Genomic DNA, 19,795 nt, shown 5'->3' with positions numbered 1-19,795 from the left:
CTTCCTTATCCAGTTATTGCAAAGGAAAATGTATGTTATGACGGTTACAGGATAATGTATATGAAATGCTATTAACAGCCAAAAGTGCTGGGGGGGGGAATATCAGTACAGTACTTCTATGATGACTGTGTAAATAATAAGCATTTCCTTGTTCCTTGTAAGTGAGAATCACTGTGGTTTTCTACTTTTGTGTCCCTTGTCTCATGTGTGAGTTGAGTTGAAATAGGACTGGAGCTGACTTCTGCTCATCTGAATATTCATTAGAAATCTGTACAGTGAGTATCTTTATTCTCGTTGACCCGTTGGTTTCATGGATATTAAGCCTTTCCCCTCCAACATGGTATACTTGGTGAATGTACTCAATTCTGAATGGCACAGACTGCACCTATTACACACCACCCAGTTGCTGATATCCAACCAAGCCCAATTCAGATTGTTTTAACTTAATGCCATGGGCATGTTCCAAAAAAGAGAATGAGCTTTTAGTGCATTGGAAGGATGCCACCGTCATCTTTATCACTCTCCGACTGGAGATGCCTAAAAACAGTCCCTGCTTTTGAAAGGGAGCCTTGTGACCACCTCAGATATTGCTGACACTTTCCCTCTCAGTCTATGGTTTGTTTTGCTTCTCACTTTAGTTTTATACCTGCCTGCCTGCCTACTTGCCCGTTTGTCTCCAAAAGATGGACAGGGGGAGCAGTTAGTGCTATGACATTTCCTGGGTCAAAAAAGGGATATTGGTGGAGAGGGTGAGGGGAAGGAGATGAGATCCCTGTGTTTTATTTCACCAGCATCCCATATATCAGGAAATATTTCTGTGGATCTGAATAAAGCTGAATCCCGTGCTCTCTGATTCTTTCTTTTTTATGAGTTTCAACGAGAATGGTCAACATTCTCATGGGGAAAATGTTCAACACAGCAGTAAAAAGCACAGGATTTGAAAGACAGATTTCTTGTTTACTGCATTTTCCAGAAGTAACATTTTTTTTACAATACAATGGCCAAAATCCTGTTCATAGTGCCAGTTTAAGGCTCCTTATTGCCACTAATTAATGGGTTCCTGCTTGGATTTTCACCTGCACATCAAGCCACCGGATTGGTCCACTGTGAAGAAGCCAAGCAGGCACTCATTAATTAGTGGGCAGCTGCAAATTATGCCATATTTCTTCCACCACGAGACAAGATTTGGGCCATTGTATAACTTTATATTTATTTTTCTTCTCATGTTTGTCATCTCCCCTCAGTTACAATAAGAGAGTTGATGAGAGGTTTTGCAACATGAAACCGGAAATTCAAAATGGTCTGTTTCAGCTGCAAATTACAACACTGTGGTCATTTAATACCCTCAGACACCACAACAGAAGGACACATTGCACAACCCTGCAAGCATCATCACCAAAAAGGGATGCAGAACTATTGCAACCTGCAAACGTTTGCACCATCCAGTTGCTAGCAAAGGAAGCATGAGTATTAGTCAGTCTTACAAAATTCAACCTAATGTGGAGCAGGTCAGAAGTTATAAGGATGAAAAAGCTCAGCATAAGACTTGGTCTTGCCTTCTTCTTGTTACAAAGCTCAGTGTGTGTGAGCTAGACATATACAAACCTCATTTACGTGAAGACAACCTCTGTTTTCCTCCACCCTGGCACTGAGAAACAGGGCTATGAATGCTCCTCTCTGCCTTGTGTCTGTTCCATAGCCCTTGACACTTTTGCTTAACCAACGTGAAGATTAAAGTATGCAATGTGTTAAAAACACAGTACATTGTTTTAGAAGGCTCACCTCTCCTGCTCTAGAATAATACGTAATTATAGTAAGTTGCCATCAAGCCAACTCCAGTTTATGGTGGTCCTTTTCAGTGGTTGTAAGACATAGCATACTCAGAAGTATGGGTATAATATTCTCTTCTTCTGGGGGCACCTTGGGGCTGGGCAGGCTTGCTCTTCTCCTTGCAGTTACAATGGGGGATAAAATACCTAACACCTCCAGGTTTGCAGACAAATTTGTAGCTCTCTTAGCTAACCAGTCAGCTTAAAATAATTATATGCTAGCCCAGTCTAGATCACCACCAGAGTAAAAGAACTTTACACCATTCAAAGATCACAAATACCCCATTAAAAAAAATTAAGATAAAAAGGAAAAAAAGTTAATTGGTGGCAACGAGATTTCTTTCTTAGGAAATAGTTTTTTAAATAACCTCAAATGGAGGATTAGCTCCAATTTATCACTTACATACTGTCTGAATGAAAATCACAATGCCAGTGTCAGCTCTGAGTGTTAAGATCTAACCAACCTCTACTGTGGATAGCTTAGTGGTTTAGGTAGAAGATGGGGGTTTGATCTCTGCCTTGGGTTCTTTTTAAGGAGAAAGGCGGAATAAAAATATGTTAAATGAATGAATGAATGAATGAATGAATGAATGAATGAATGAATGAATGAATGAATGAATGAATGAATGAATGAATAAATAAATAAATAAATAAATAAATAAATGCGGCCTCCTTCACAGAGGTGGCACTTGATGATCCACAGTGCCCCTTCCAGCTTGGAAGTTCTAAGATGATGATGACGATGATGATTAACAACTATTGCTGCAGGAAAAACGTCACCATCCTACTGATTCACTGGCTGAAATCCAATAGTTACTCACAACTAGAATAGCTCCATTGAATCAGTTGGGATTTCTTGAGTCAAATGCTCCATGGGTTTGCTTGGTTGAACTGATGGACTCTGGTTGCAACTAATTTGATTTTAGCCACTGCATTATGTTTGTATTTATACAGAGCAATTGGAGTACATTATATGGAATAGAATGGTACATAATTTGTTAGCATTTTTAAAAGAAAGTTTTTCTGTCCCAGTTGTGCTGAAATTTAATTGAAACCAGTTGAACTTGTGGCCCAATTTAAGTATATAGCAAGGGTTATGTTGTAATGAGTGCCGATCAAGCAAGCGAAATGTTTATCTGTCACTGGAGCATGCACATTGTTTATTTCTCTTACAGTCTCAAGGGTAGAATACTCAGCTTCTTGACTTTTGTTAACCTTTAACATCCCCTTAGGTCTAACATGTATCAGGAAAAGGAAATAGGCTGATAAGAAGTAACTGCATGACTGTTAAGGAAGGAATGACAGCATATTCCTATAATAGTGTTTTTCAGTAAGCAAGTTATCTGGTGTCAGTCACCAAATGTCTGATGATCTTTAGGGTAATCAGCAAATTATCTGCCAACATCGAAGTTCAGAACCAGAAATAAAAATAGAGCACCCAAAACTGACGCACTGTGTCTTACAAAGAAGCCCACTTCACATGTCACTCAAGTGCAGGGGTCATCATGTGATTGCTGGAGACTGTTATTTTGGTCACACCATCACCATAAAGTAGACCATCTGGCCTTACCTTTAGCTGTCCTTATATGACAATTCACAGCTGGTGTGGGCAACATGTGCCCTGAAGGACCCTGGGGGTACCAGTACCTCAAATATAATTAAAAAGAGGGGAATGGTGGGAAATTTTCGGTTCAGAAAGTCCTCTCATGTTCTGTAAAGATTGTGGAGGCAATGGTTGTTGTGGTTTTTTCAGGCTGTTTGGCTGTTTTCTGGAGATTTTTTCTTCCTAACGTTTCACCAGTCTCTGTGGCCAGCATCTTCAGAGAACAGGAGCTAGAATTCTGTCTGTGTTCCTCCAGAACACGACCAAACATCCTGAAAAGCCCAGAACCATCATTGTATCCCAGCCGTGAAAGCATTTGAGAACACATTGTGGAGGCAGTTTTTCTGGTGGCCACTCCGCCACTGAGGTTCCCTACATCCTCTAAAAAAGTTTAAATTTATTTATGACCACTATGGAGTCCAATAGGAGTTTCGATTTTAAAAACAAAAAACACACAACACATTTTATAAGAAATGTTTATTGCAGGTGTAGGTCAGGGGAATAGTTGTGGCTCTCCAAAGTGCAGGGCAAGAAGGATGATCTGGGGGCTGGTAAACCAAGCCCTCTGAGGAAAGACTGAAAGAACTGGGCATGTTTAGCCTTGAGAAAAGAGGACTGAGGGGAGATATGATAGCACATTTCAAATATCGGAAAGGCTGTCATACAAAGGAAGGGCAGGATCTGTTCTCAATCATTCCTTAGTGCAGGATACGCCACAATGGGCTCAAGCTATAGGAAGCCAGATTTCTGTTGAATACCAGGAAAAACCTCCTGACCATTAAATCAGTATAGCAATGCAACCAATTAATTACCTTGAGAGGTAGTGAATGCTCCAACACTGGAGGCATTCAAAAGAAATTTAGACAACCACCTGGCAGATACCCTTTGATTTGGATTCTTGCTTTGAGCAGTGGGGTTGGACTTGATGGACTTCCAGCTTCATGATCCTGTGATTCTCTGGGCATGTGTGGGACGTGAGAGGAGGCTGTTTTATTGTGACAGCCTCCTCTCACGTCACAAAGGAGGTGTCACGATAATCTTACATACACACTTTACACGCTGCCACCAACCACACACATATCTGACTCCTCAGACAATTGTGTGGATTTTAAAAGTAAAAATATTTTATTGATACCACATAAGTAATAGTAAATCACTGTATTAACTAAACAAGGCAATCAATATAATAAAGTATCCCCTCATACACTCTCTCACACAGACCTTCACTAACACAGTACCTCATAACCTGCACATGCCCTAAATCCCTAACAAGACCCTAACCAAGTCCCTATCTGACTCACACATCATTCACTCCCCCTTATATACCTTAGCAACTCCCTCTGAAGTCCCACCTCCTGTCCTGCTATAGGCAGATGAACTCCAGCCATAGCAATGACAGGCAGGTGACATCATCGCAGCCGTCACAATGTGTTGACCCCATTATCTCCAATGAGATTTACAGTGACTTCTGAACCACAGGGAACTTCCTTTCCTTAGCTTTTCTTTTTCATGTTTTCAATATACAGTATACATATAACTGGATGATGTATTAAGAGATGTATGAAACACACCTAGCCACTAGAGGTGTGCAGATTTGTGTTTTTGGATTACAACCCTGGCTGGGAAGACTCAGAGCTGTAATTCAAAGAGGTAACTTTTTCAAGATCTCAACATAGGATGGGTAGTTTTCCTTTACAGAGGACAGTCCTCTCTTTGGAGAGCTGGTGGAGAACAGTCCTCAGTTTCAACAGTTAATCAGTCCAGGTTCATTGGAAAGAATGTAGAAGGGTGAGCAAGAGCCGTCTAGTTGTCTAAGAACACAAAACACCTAGGGCTCCAGCTCACAATCTTTGCCTCCATAACAAACATATTATCTACAATACTTCAGTTATAATAATCATTACTGCACTAGCAATTACACCAGTAAATTAGGATATACTCATTTTCTTCCAAACCTGTTTTCACATTTGCTACCTTTTTCCTCCAGCCATGCATTGTCTCTTTTCTGCTGAGGCATAACTGGCCACCCAACAAACATAATTTACACAGTTTTGACTTGATTATAGTATGAAGTCTAACCTCAGTCACACAGTGAATTCCACACATTTTGTCTAGCTTTTCAGTCATTTGTTTCCTTTCCAAGAAGTCTAAAAAACACCCAGTAAAACCTCATTCCAGGACATAACCTTCTCCCTCTGGGCCTCTCTTGAGACTTAAATCTCTCATAGTGTGGGAGGTCAAGGAAACAGTTTCAACCTTTCACTTTGCATATGAACAGCTTAATCAGCACTTATTTTGGATCCCTTCCCCTCCCCTCCAGATATTATATACAGACAGAAAGGAAAAAGGAAGCAACACGCAAAGCAGTAAAATGAGCATGTTGATGGGGAATGATTTCATCACAAAGCTTTCCCCCCACAAACCATTTCATGGCTGGGGTTCCTCTGATCGCACTGAAAGAAAGCTTTGTGCTCTAACTGAACTTTATTGGCAGCTCCTGCAGGAATGGCATATTTCATTTCATTTTGAAACCTCATTTTGATTAATACAGTATCCATTGTGCATACTAGGACCATTCTTTTCGGCAAGTTAAAAACATGCTTCAACGATACTATTGTATTACATTGTATTGGTACTGTATTCATACTTTTAGTACTATATACTCGTTGTTATTAGCTTAGATACTGTCTTTTAATTGTTGTAATCTGCCTTGGGTCCTTTTTAAAAAGAAAGATGTGTTAAAATATTTTAAATAAATAAAACCATACTACTGTTTAATAGGGATGCCTGGGAGAATTTTTTTTCAAGGACAGGCTCCTATGCATTTGAAGATGCTAAACGGTGTCAGTTTGGTTTGCAGGTCAATCCACTGAACTGAATAGAACACATTCCCTAATAAGCATGCATAAGACTTTGTCTTTAGTGCTTCACAAGACTGCAGAAGTGATCCGTAATTGCCACTTAATCACTGTGCTTCCTTGACAGGCACTGGATGCAGTGATCCACAGGGTGGATCAGCCCTTCCAGCGCTCCAGTTCTAAGATGATGGTAATGAATGATGAAAAACCTACAGCACTATAGCGCTCTTTACTACAGAGCTCTAATGCTGCAGTTCAGAGGGCTGAACAGAGCTCTCTAGGGGAGAATCTGAAGTACATTCCCAAATTGCAAATGCAAAGATTACCTTGAACTGAGTCATGGCAGGTAAAAAGTGGTAGTAAGTATGGTACCCTACTGCCATAGCTGTGCAACGCATAAACATTGTCAGGCACACCATATGGAGATGGAATAGCAGTTTTCACAGACATGAAAAAGGAAGCTGTTATGAATTATGGATGTCTTGAAATGTTCATTAGGAATTTTGCATTCAGAACTGCATTAAGCACTGGCCTTTTCAGAATCAACGGAGGGAGAGACACTTACTCATGATTAGTTTCACCATCAAATGAAGCAGTCTTCTTCAGACACATTACCAAATGGACATCATTTGTTTGGAACAAGCCTCGTGTATAGGTTTCAATCTCGCTTTCAGGAATTAGCGTGTTCTAAGCAGGACTTCTCATCTGAAGTGGCATGATGAGGTAGCACTACACCTTACCCCCACCTGGACCACAGGAAACCAGTACTTTTCATCAAGGCTGACCCAAGATTCTGCTACCTGACATGAAAATGAGATGGTGACATTCCCCATCCTATGTACAGAAGCTAGACTAGCAGCTGAACCTTGCTTTACCTCTTGCAATGTCATTATGTTCTCCATCATACCTGACACAAAGGTTGTTTCTATAGTCCCGTAACAGAGGCTATGTGTCCTCCAACAGACAGGAACCATCAGGGAATTCAGAAGAAAAAGGCAGGAGGCTACCACTGCGACTGCTTTGCTCAAAATGGTCATGCTTTACAAGACCATTTTGATATCAAGTTCCTATCCTGACCCAGTTGTTTGACAGCACAATTCTATGTGTGGCTACCAAGGCCAGGGGTGGATAGCTCTGGTGGGTCCAATGTCGACTTTTTTTTAACCCCATAGAGGGAATACCATAGCCACCCAAAATACCAACCAATGACAAGAAAACAAGCTCAAAATGGGTTGAAGCCCATTTCTATCTTTGAAAAAAAAATGTACATTAAAACAAAAGTGTAAATGGTGCAGTGACCTCTGACCCATTTAAACAGCGGATTCTACTCTAAGGACCCATTGACCTCTAGCAGGGGATTCTACTCTACTGGGCTCTGAGAATGACAATTCATTCTTTTTTTCTTTGCTAGAAAAAAATGAGGCAAAAAAGGCTGATGGCCATCAATGGCCTTGGGAGCTAGCATGGGGATTCAGAGCTGCCTTTTCTCAATTTCAACTCAGACACAGCTTTTTCAGAGTTCCACTAAATTCCAGGTAAATAAAGGTAAAATATCTTGAGGATTCTAACTTGCCAGTGCAGCAATAACAACAGAGGAATAAGGAGCAACAAGAAAATGAAATGTCAAGGACATAACAGATCTCTTCCGCACTTACTGGGAGGTTAAGATTGTTTTTAAAGTTGATTTTTAAGCTTATTATATGCTTGATTTTTAAAAATATATTTATATAGTGTTCTAAAATCTGTTGTTTTATGTTTTAAGCTGCTGGTAGGATATAAATAATGTAAATAAAAAAATAAGAATATAATATGCTCATATATAAGCACTCAGCCTGAATTTAGACTATATGCAGTAACATGGACATGGGATAATATATGATAGATACCAAAAGCCTCACTAGATTCTAGTGTACATAAAATATCAATAGGACAAACACATACTGCAACAGAATCAAGTCCAATTTCCACATTACTGTTTTATTTCTTATAAAAGTTTAGCAACCAACATTCTTCTGATATAAAATACAGTTTTAAAAAGCTTTATTATTACAATTCAGTGTTGTAGTTAAGCAGTGTTTAGAAAGCAAGAGCTATATAAAAATTCCGATCAAAAATATTCAGAAAGTAAAAACATTAGGAACACAATCCAACTTGTGAAAGCTTGTTAGAGGCCATTCATTTCATAAGCTTCACTTTTAGCAGTTGAAGTACAGTGGAATACAAAACTGAGGAATTTTGCTTTGAGTTGTAGAGACAGTTGTAATCATTTCTTGAAACAATACTTATCCCTATCTCCAACAAGTTATATCTCATGATGATGACAGGGGCCACCCCACTTTAACAAAAGTTAAAATGGTATCAGCCCCAATGCCAGCTAGTGCCATGTATGGATCCAGGTATCTGAATTTGTGGATGATAACTATCAAGTAAGACTAATTGAAAACAACCCCGTCCTTTGCAGGTGCTGATATTTAGCTTATCAGAAGACTGATGTGTGTATTTGAGAAGTTAAAATGAATAAATACACATGCCTGCTCACACATACGTATGATCACACAATCCAGATGTGTCGCAACACCTAATAAATTAGCTACAGCAAATTACATAAATCTTATACTAATAGGATTCCAGCTGATGTTTTAAAAATAATTTTGATTATTATTGTTATATTATTTGAGGGGAAAACAAGTATTTTAAGAAAACTGTATAAAAATGTAAAGGTGGTATATAAATTTGTGAGCTAAAAATTAAAGAAACTGAATGCATAGGTTTTTTAAACTGCTACATGTTTTATCCTTGTCTCAAAGTGAAAAGAGGATTGGACCCTTCATCTGAACTCTTAAAAGAACAATTTTCCAGGATGAAACTGTTTTCCTTAACAAGGATACCCAGAGGTTTGCAACTGTGAAATTTCGACCAACTGAAGTGAAACGTGTGCTGATAGTTCTGCAAAATCTTCTGTGGCATTTTAAGAATGAATGAAGACAGTCTCTCAGAGCCTTTGCTCCACCAAATGAAACACACTACAATACCCGAACAGCAAAGTAGGTTATCTGGCAGCTCACAATGGAAGGGAAATCAATAAACTTCTTGTTGTTGTTACCTTTCTAACACAACCTGAGTCTGGCAAGCATTTGACAAGGAATACCTATGATAAAGCTTGTGGCTAATACTTCTGTCAGTAGTACTGAAGTAAATTTGGAAGCGCAAATATTCATTCATGTTCAATCCCCATAACCACCCTTCCCCATAAGGAGCATCCAAAAATGCAAGCAGCTGTACTGATCCATATCATCAAATACAGAGTGGGTTTTTTTGTGAAATCTTAATGACTCTTTCAAGACCAATCCTCCCTGAAATGCATCAAATTATAATAAACTGTTCCTAGGAAAACTCATTTGTCCCCCAACTAGTGAGATTACAGGACCTATCTTGCAGGGGGCAAGGGCAGTAGATGATGTCACAGACCCTGCTACTGGAAAAGTCCTGGGCCTTTGAGTCTGTAAGCCCTGCCTCCACTACAACATTGGATTCTGAAAAGGTGTGATAGGCTATAAAACTAGTTCACAGTGCATTTCTTTCTCAGGTTCACACTGATTTCCTTTAGCAGTCTGAAGAATAAATGTCTAATGCTGTCAACTCACTACCACCATACCACCCTGAACATACCTGATCTCGACTGAGTTTTGGAAACTATACAATGCCAGCTCTGGGTAGTACTTGTATGAGAGGCCTTCAGTTCATACCACAGAATCTTTAGTAGAACTCAGAAAAATCCTGCCTGAAACTCTGAGTTGGTCTGACAGAGTAGAAGGCAGCTTCCCATGAACTAACAAATGCCGTGATCCAGCAATTTATCCCCTCTGTTTAACAAAACTTCTGTTGAACCTACTAATTTCCACACGAATCAATTCTATTTATGCAAGTCAGCCAGAATTTTGGCCCTAGCTTGTCAATACATAAGAGAATATGCTTCTCTAGACAAAACCATAAAGATAATTCTGTAGACTGGCCGGCAGCCATACAGATATTCCATATGGATGAGAGGCTGAAGCTTGTCTTTTAAAACAACATTCAGCTTAATATGCAAGTCTTATAGGTTCTGATGATAAGGCCACAAACAAGATAATGCTCGTAGTAGCAAGTTTCCAATGCTATTCATTTCAACTGTTCCAAGAAAAGAATGGACTTCTTGCTCACTGACCCTGACAACTATGTGTCAAAATAATCTCAGCTTTGTTTGTCTTAACATTTGCCTTTAAACTGTGCACAAGTCAAAATAATGTGGTAGAGATTAGCACCTTGCCCAGTATCTGGGGAAAACAGCCACATCTTCTTGAAATCAAGTTAACTCATAATTTGAAATAAGATCTAAAATTACCGACAAAAGGCTTTTTTAAAAAGTCTTACATAGAAACACATAACACATTCCTACATCAAGTAATAAAACTTAACGGAATATAGTTTTAAAGCTATAAATTGCATAATTATGAAACTCTAATCTTTAAAATATAGCCCACAATATACAGAATGGAATATGCCACCACAGAGTAATTCAGAATTATAACACCATTGTCCAATGCACAATGAAACCTTTTCCAGACCTTCCTGTTCACATAAAGTGTTTTCCTTAAACAGCCTTGTGGCACAGTGGTTAAACAGCTGTACTGCAGTGAAAACTCTACTCATGACCTGGTTCGATCCCAGCAGATTCAGGTAACTGGCTCAAGGTTGACCCAACCTTCCAAGGTTGGTAAAATGAGTACACGGGGGAGGGAGGGGGCATCAGTAGCCTGCATAATTAAATTAAATTCCAGAAAGTGCTTTAAGCACTATGGGGCGGTATATAATCAGATAAACAGAAGCAAATATGGAGTACAGAGCTAGATGTGGTACCCACCAGGCCACTGGGGCCAGTGCACATAGCTGTATACCCCATATGTGCAGACACAAAGTATAAACAGAGCTTTAGTAATTTCATGGTACATTAGTAAGGCACTAGCTTGGAAGCTTCTCAATCACTGGATAATGACTTATAACACCAGCTCCCTACTTGGTTTCAGGACAGGTCTGAGGCCTCCTAAAATACACAGTCCTAAGTAACTCACTGGCTAAGTATCCAGTATCAACCTCAATTTTTTTGCAGTTTCCTCAATTTCATGAGTCTTTGCTACAGCAGCATGTTTACACAGAGCATGTAGGAAGTAAAGTTAATTCATTTACCTATTTATTTGTTACTGGCTGGTTAGCTCTGTGAGTAGAGGTTGAGAGTTTGATTCCCCAGAGTGTGTCCCAGGAAAACAGTAAGCCTGTGTAACCTTTGGCAAGCTGCACAGTCCCAGAGGGACCCCAGAAGAAGGGAATGCTAAACCACTTTGGAGTACTCTACACATATGAAACCCTGAAAAGGGTTAGAATGGGTCTGGCAGCCCATTATTGCTATTCCTTGTTGCTGCTATGTGCTATCAAGTCATTTGCAACTCATAGTGACTAGAGATGGGTACGAACCTCCATTCAGCAATTCGTGCTGGTTCATTTTTGGATGAACTCTCTTCCCGGCTCTGCCTTCTCTTGTGGGATGCCCGCTCAGAGGCAGTGCCCGGAGAAGGTGGTGTAGGCAAGCTGAGATGCTACCTCTGAGTGGCCGCCCACTGGAGGAAGCAGAGCTGGGAAGCCCCAAGCACCTGTTCATCCGAAGGACTAACTGGCATGAATCACCAAAGCAGAAGTTTGTGCCCATCTCTAATGGTGACACTTGTAAGATTAGTGAGGTGTCTGTTTAACTAGTAGTTTACTACAGCCACACACATGCCCCAGTAACTTTCCATAGCTTTTTTATTAGTTACATTTCTATTCTGTCTCCCTTCTAGTGAACTAAAGAAATATGGCATGCCTCTCTCCATTTTATCCTTACAACCAATGACATAGATCAAGCTGAGGGACTATGACTGGCCAAAGGACACTCACTAAGTCCTCAGTCAAGGCTTATATCTGGGTTTTTACAACCCGGTTTCAGCACATCAACCATTACATCATGTCGGATGCCAGTGCATATCAACTGCAAACTGATCAGTGCTGGCCGGTGGAGGACACAGCTGCACTCCACCTCACCACCTCAAGGTGAGCTGTACACCCACAGCTCAGACCATTACCACCCCTGAATTCCATTGCAATGACTTCCAAATGGAAATGTTGCCTTTGAGAGAGCATACGCCCATCCTCTTCTCTATCTCTGGCTACTCCTACACCAGAACTGCTGGACAGCGGGGTGGTTTAGGTCTCTGGCTGTGTTGGGAGTTCACTTCCCCACTGTGACTCCCTGACAGGGGCTGGATCCAGCTCTGCAATGCTAAGATTACTTATGCCTCTATAAGAGCTCCTTAATATGCTATGTGTGGAAACAGCAGCTGCTCCAAGCAAAGGAACACCATGTTGCAGAATGAGTGCATTTTAGATCTTGTCACAGTGCTGCTACCGAGAGCAAAACTTGGCACAGGGGTCACTATGTCTTATCCTAATTATTTGGTCTGTACAGTGAGCACCATAATTGGACTTTGATGGTCTTGATAAAAGCTCATTCTGATTGACCTGCTCGTCTTTTGCTTATGCAAATATCTGAGAAAGCCGCTTCTAACTCAAAATAAAGAAATGGCAGAAGGACCCACCCAATAAGAGAGTAGTTCACACATTTATCAGCAACTATAATGCCAAACTATACACCAGGACTGGGCAAACTGTGCCCCTCCCCCATATCTCCCCATTTTCTTTCTCCCCACATTCCACTTTTCTTTTTCTTCATGATGTAAAACACTTTCCATATCTTCGGAAAGGGAATAGTTTTAATAGCTCCCCAACACCACCACAATTTTAGGCCTTTGGAAGCTTTTTTCATGAACCAAAATGACTGAAAGTCATACATTTGCGGGAGGGGAGCACAGAAGTCCATTTGCCCTCTGGGTCCGGAGGCACATGTGGTCCCTGGCTCCTAGGCATTACCACCCTGCTATACCCAGTACTGACTGTGTTTTAAGGCTGGGTTGGTGGTACGGCAACGTTGGATCATTTCTCGGTCAGGTTTGGACCAGGTGCTTTGCAGAAGACCTTCTGGAACTCGAGGAACCAGAGCTGAAGCAACAGGCACAGGGTGAAACTGCTCCCGTCTGAGAGCCATGAATGGGAAGGCAGTTGTTTTGCCCGCGGCTTTCGCAAGGGGTGTCACTGTGACAGTAGGAACAGTTACGCTCCTCTCTGGAGAAAAGCTTGGGCTGCTGGGAGTCGCTGGTGTCTGTTCTACAATGAGAGATTGGGCTTTCTTTGGCTTGTGACACATCAGGAAGACGCAAATAGCAATGGCAGTTATAATGATTAAAGCAGCCACAGAGGAAATTGGTATAATGATGAACAGCCAGTTACTGTTACGCAGGCTCCGATCCCAACTGCTTCTGGAACTTGTTTTTACTGTAGTTTCGGCCCATGCAGATCTGCCTCTTGCAATTTTCTCATTCAACATCATTTCTCTGTCATTCTGATGCACCCAGTGATTTTGGTTGTGCCAGTGGGTCTGTGCTGGTGTTTCAGTGTAGGGGTATCTCTCTGGAGGAAAAAGAGGTTCATCTGTTGCAATGGTAGAACTTTTTAAAACATTTGCACTGCTTATGAGGGGTACTTCAGAAGGAAACATCTGGCCGAATGAAGGTTCATGTGGCACTATGACATAGTAAAATTGACCTACAGCAGGCTGCACGCCTTCTGCTCTGAGAATAAATGTGAAGGAATCATTCACTAGGTCAACGGATGTCATATTGGCATCTGCTTCAAGAAACACAGCACCATTGTCAAGGTCGCTCTGTGTGAACACATTTAAGCTTTCACTTTTATCAAAGCTTAAGGGCGTCTGGAAGAGTCTTCCATACACTGGAGGTACAATCACTTCAAATGTAGGGTTGCTGTTCGTCAGGTTTGCCAACTCGGTCGCATTCAAGTCCCTGCCTTTCAGTTTGTAAGCCACTCTATTTGGAATGCTCACATTGAGCCCCATTTGCACAAGTGGTTCCACTGTGATATTCATAACCTGTCCGGTTAGGTTACTGTCCAACGTGAACACTACAAACTCCACTGTATCTCCAACCCCAGTGAGGTCTGTCATACAATACCACAGCCTTCCTCCATCTACATCTGCTTGTCGAAATCTAGTTACCGGTTCACTGCCAATTATTAAACTCCCATATTTGAGGGGTTGTGTTACTTCAAATTCAATCACAGCGTTTTTCCCATTTGTTGTTGCTGAAAGCTGTGCGTTTGTAATAGCAACAGTGCTCTGTCCCTGCGGAAGTATCACTCCTGTCAGGTTGACCAAGGTGACAGAAGTGGGTGTCACTTCAAGGCTAAAGACTTTGTACAGTGGACGGTGTTTTCCATCTGTCACACTGAAGTAAAAAATTCCAGACAAAGCACTTCCATCTTGTACAAACCAGACTCTGCCATCATCAACATCAGCCTGAGTAAACTCTTTGATGGGCTCACCGAGATGAGTTCCTAGTGCGAAGAAACCATTTTGAGGATCATTTATAATAGTGTATTTGATGTCTTCAGGCATGTTATCTAAGTCTTCTACTTTCAAATTTTCTGGTCCTAGAACTACAGTATCTCTTTGTAAAACAGTCAAATGGAGTGCCTTTGTCTTTAATTCTGGGGGCTGGTCATTCACTGGTACTACAGTGATATTAAATGACTCCTCTAAAACACCAGAATCGGGTTTTGTTGAAGACTTGCTCTTCTGGTTTAACCACACAGCAAAAAGAAACTGATCAGTGAGTGATTCAGAGTCATCATGCACATAGGTGATTCCGTATTTGTTAATGATGTATTGAGAAAAATTAGGCTTCTCTATTGTAATATTCCTTTCTCCCACAACAATTCTCCCATGCTGGGGTAAACAGATGACTTGAAACCATACTTCAAAGGCAGAACGCTGTGCCTCAGGCAATTTCAAGAGCAAATTTGAACCATCTAGGTTAGTTTTGTCAATTACAACTTTGCCTCCTTCCTGGACAACAGCACCTGACAAAAACAAACAAACAAACAAACAAGGAAGCCCAAGGTATTATAAAGGAATTAACTGTCACAAACAACAGGCCACGATTCAGGAAAAAAAAATCAGAGGACTGATCCAAGATATTTCACTGCCTGGGGTAAACAACAAGCTGTTGCCCCATTACATATTCAGATGTTGATTATATTCGTAGCTGAATCTCGCTTCAGCACTGGCAATGGACAAACATCTCCTTGGGTACCTGAGAGCAGCCAGCTAGGGCAAGAGACACAGAGGAGGCTAGCTACAGTGACTCAGAGAGAACAGTAAGAAGGGTGGCAGCTGCTTCCCCTCCAGTATGTGCTGTCTGTAGCAACTACCTCACTCTGCCTAAAGGTAGGGCTAGCTGTAGGAGATGGAGGACATTATTCTGTAAGAAGGAGAGGACCAGAGCCTTCGCCCTGGAGTTCTATTTATCCAGGGCAGGATCTGTGGGTTTCTAGGCACGTTGGAAGTGGGTTAACTTGTACAGTGTTTTCTGAATTGAAACCAGAAAAAAAGGATAAAGGTGTGGGCAAAAACACAGCAAACCTTGTTGCAGGAAATGCAGGGAAAGACATTTATGAAAACACCTGCTTCACCATTGGAGTTAGGGAGAGGCCAACTCTTTTTCTATGTTTGTATAAAGAAGTTGCAACTGAAAAATAAAGAACACAGATAATATGTTGTATGGGGGCAGGAATAAATGTGGAACTGGACTAGGGAAAGGTAGATTCCAACCCCTGCACAGTTCTAAAATGCCCCTGACAGGTCACTCCCTCTCTGCATAAATGACCTCGCAGGGTTGTATTAAAAGGAATAATAACAGATGGAACTCCTTTGAGAAATGTTGGGGTGCAAATATAACAGGAAAACATCTATCTGCCTTACCTGTGTTTGCAAGCAGCTGGCTGCTTCGATCATGCCCTTTAATTCCATATGATATATTAATGTGAAACACCTGAGGACCCAGAAAGGCTGGCAGAGAGGATACAGAAAAGGTAAAATAATCCTGAGTGTCCCAATCTACTGTTTCCTTATTTGCATGTTCATAAATCACCATCTCTTCATCCACCTGTCCAAAGGAGAAGAGAAATGAACACTCAGGTTTCAGTTTAATGAGTTTCAGCTTAATCTTTGGCCTGTAGAAAAGAATTACTTCATACACAGAATCTGGCCAAAGCTCAGGGTTAAAACCCATAATCCTACAAAAGTGTTGTGGTAACTGAACTCCATGACCACAGAAACCTTAAATTGGTGTGTGATTCAAGAGATTTAAGTTCAAAATAGTTAACACATTCACTGATTTGCAGAGATGATCCCATGGATATGAAGATCAATTCAAACGGTGCTTTAATAAGCAACATAAGAACATATTTTAACATAGAATCCTGAAGTTATTAACATATTAATGACAAAGGACAAGGAAACATTTTGGATATTCACTGTGTGGTTTTATCTTCTGCTTTAAGCTTTGAAATGTTTATAAACCATAACAGGATTAACAACCAGGTACTGCAATGCACATGAAAAATTCTTTCTACTTCCTGCAATAGGATTCTGCAAAGGTGATGTAAGAGGAAATAAAGGGCAGATGATTATAAGAGTTGATGGTGGGGAAGAAAACTGTGTTTGCATTCAATTTAGAAACAACAATAATAATTAGAGAGAGGCCTGGAAAGAAAGAAAGAAGAAACCGGGCCTTCTCGGCAGTGGCCCCTCGGCTATGGAACAGTCTCCCAAAATAAATCTGTCTGGCACCCTCGTTGGGTATTTTTAAAAGCCACTTAAAAACTTGGCTCTTTAGGCAGGCCTTCCCTCCAGTCAATACCTGTTCTTTATTCTTTCTTTTAAATTATTTCATCTTGGCAATGATCTAAAATAAGTTAAAATTATGACGTTTTAAATGATTTTTTAGGATATTTGATATATTATGTTTTATCATGTGTGTAAGCCGCCCCGAGTAGATTTTGTCGGGGGGGGGGGGGCGCAGGGTAAAAATCTAATAAAGTAAGTAAAGAAAATTAGCATTTATATTGTGCTTTAGAATGTTTAAAGCACATTATATACATTGGCCCAGTTTGGATGAATGTATCTTGCATTAATAAACAAAGACAGGCTTCAGGCTGTGCTTCTACATTTCCATTTCCCCTCCCTTTCTCAACTCGCAATTTAGCACATCCTGGGAGAATACCTCCCAGCCATCTTTAGCACAACAGACAGGTCTTCCCTTCTTTTCTTCTCCTCCCTGTAGCCCTCTGTGCACTCTCCAAAGCTGTTCTGGGGAATTTCGCAGCCTTGCAGAGCTGGTGCTGAGCACACACTGGTGAAGGTAGTAGAAATAGGAATTGCTTTCCTTTTCATTCTGCTATCAGAAACAATTCCAGCAGTGGAATAACCATCTTGGATCCCGTTTTATTCCCAGATTAGGACATCATAATTATTTATTTAAAGTATTTTAGCCCTGCCTTTCTCCTTCAAAAGGACCCAAGGCGGCTTACATAATTAAAAAGACAATAGTTAAAAATTAAAACCATACGTATACAAATATCTGAAAAGAACCAAACAAGTATTATACTTTAAATGGTAAATAAAATCAATACTAAAACATATTCAAAACAACAGAACACAACAGTCCATTTAAAAATCCTCTCAGACCACCAGTCATTAAAGAAAAGCTTGCCTGAAGGGAAAGGTCACATGAATGTGAATGATTACACACTGAGATTAATATGACGTAACCATGCTGTTATCTCAATTACCCTCACAACAACCTTGCATTCATAGAAGGCTGAAATGCTCAGGCAAATTATGAATAAATACTTTTTGATCAAAGGTCAAGTCACACAATCAGCAGACCTATAATGCCTTTATAGCTATGTTTAATACAACCACCTATAAAAAAGCAGGGGTGGTGGTAACCTTGTGAGAACGACAGTGGATGCTCTTTTTTAAAAGTGCACACCTTAACGCTTAAGCAAAGTATGGTTATATGTTCAGAATACAAATCTACTTTGATATATCTGCTAAGATGTTTCCGTGATCCTCCACTCCTGCCTCTTTCTTAGGTTAGTAAATGTTGACACAAGCCAAACCCACTCTTTATATTGTGTGTACAGCATGCTGTATAATGTTGCCCATGGCAAACCCTTGCACATACTTCTCAAAGGCAAAGTGTAAGAACTTTTATCCTTACATTCTGTCATATTCCCTTGCAAGAAGCTTGAGGAAGAAAGAATAAACCATGAAGTTACGTTGTGTAATAAAGGCAAGTTACCAACGCCCATAGTAAAACAGGCTCTTACCATTGATTGTGTAAAACTTGAAATTTCCTGTGTTCTGTTCTCAGAGAGAACACTGATGAGTCTTCCAAGGTTTGGAGACTTTGTAACTGTAAAAAATATTGTTCTGTTTCCGTTCTCAATCACATCATTGGTGGTGGCTTTCAGATTATGGGAAGTAATTATCTTTCTAGAACCTGAGTAATAATGATAAGAGGACAGAGTTGCATTAACGTCACGATGACCCAAGTGGACACATTTGTTCTCCTGCCTTCTTCGTTCTGACCCTAAGGATATCGTTGCTTAACTTGCACCACCATATTCAGGTCATTCATTTGCTGTACATACAATGTTAAACATTTTCGTTCAAAGATAATTTCCACTGCAAGCAGTGGGACTTGTTCTCTAATAAATATATGTAAGATCACAGCATTAAGCACTTTAAAGTAAAAGTATGCACAAAGAACAGAAGGGCTGTAAAACACTGAACTGCCACTACATACCACAACCAGCAGTATTCTCATACAAAAGTAAAAGTTAATTGTTGTGCCTGTCTACATCTACAACACAAAAGTGAACCTAAGAAAATGAGGTTTGTACATTGACATATTCCTTTGCAAGTGTGGAGAAAGCAGGCAAATTCATACCTACAGCAGATAGTCTATGCCCCTCAATATGTACCACAGAAGACTTGCAGTTATCTGTCAGACTGTTCTTAATGTTGCCCATTATTGGGCAAAAAACATCAGATATTTTTATTAATTGTACTGTAGTGGTTCTGACATGAACAAAGAAAGACAAAGTCATGTGAAAAAGAAAGATCTCACTCTTTGAATTCTGTTTTTATGCATCAGGACACAATAAAATCATCTAGTCCTTCACAGGTCTGACAATTAGGTAAATGCAATTTCAGATGGACAACAACACGTGATATATTACGCCATGTCGTGATTTATTTTATAGAATTTGAGCACAGATCTTGACAATTTAACAGCAAGATAACAGGCACTAACAGCACTGTCGTCATTTAGAATATACTGTGCTATCAGAACGGGACCATGACCTTTTGTAGGTAGAAAAAAATATGTAATGCAAATTATTGTGGATCTAGCACTGAGCACTGAGTTTTAACAGTGTCAGCATTACTATGGTTT

General features: G+C 40.3%; 1 protein-coding gene across 1 annotated transcript in view; it reads right to left on the bottom strand.

Moving 5' to 3' along the window:
- Positions 1-8,246: 8,246 nt before the first annotated feature.
- The window catches only part of LOC110073884 (chondroitin sulfate proteoglycan 4), a 38,828-nt gene continuing 27,279 nt past the window's right edge, over positions 8,247-19,795 (bottom strand). Inside the window, exons 8-10 of the mRNA XM_072992767.2 lie at positions 18,666-18,838; positions 16,252-16,435; positions 8,247-15,350 (exon numbers count right to left, since the gene is read on the bottom strand). Of these exons, the coding sequence (XP_072848868.2) occupies positions 13,294-15,350; positions 16,252-16,435; positions 18,666-18,838 (2,414 nt within the window). The 3' untranslated portion in view covers positions 8,247-13,293. The remainder of the gene's footprint in view (positions 15,351-16,251; positions 16,436-18,665; positions 18,839-19,795) is intronic.

This window comes from Pogona vitticeps, chromosome 2, assembly GCF_051106095.1.
Source record: "Pogona vitticeps strain Pit_001003342236 chromosome 2, PviZW2.1, whole genome shotgun sequence".
Lineage (NCBI taxonomy): Eukaryota > Metazoa > Chordata > Lepidosauria > Squamata > Agamidae > Pogona > Pogona vitticeps.
This window is presented reverse-complemented; position numbering and strand designations above follow the sequence as displayed.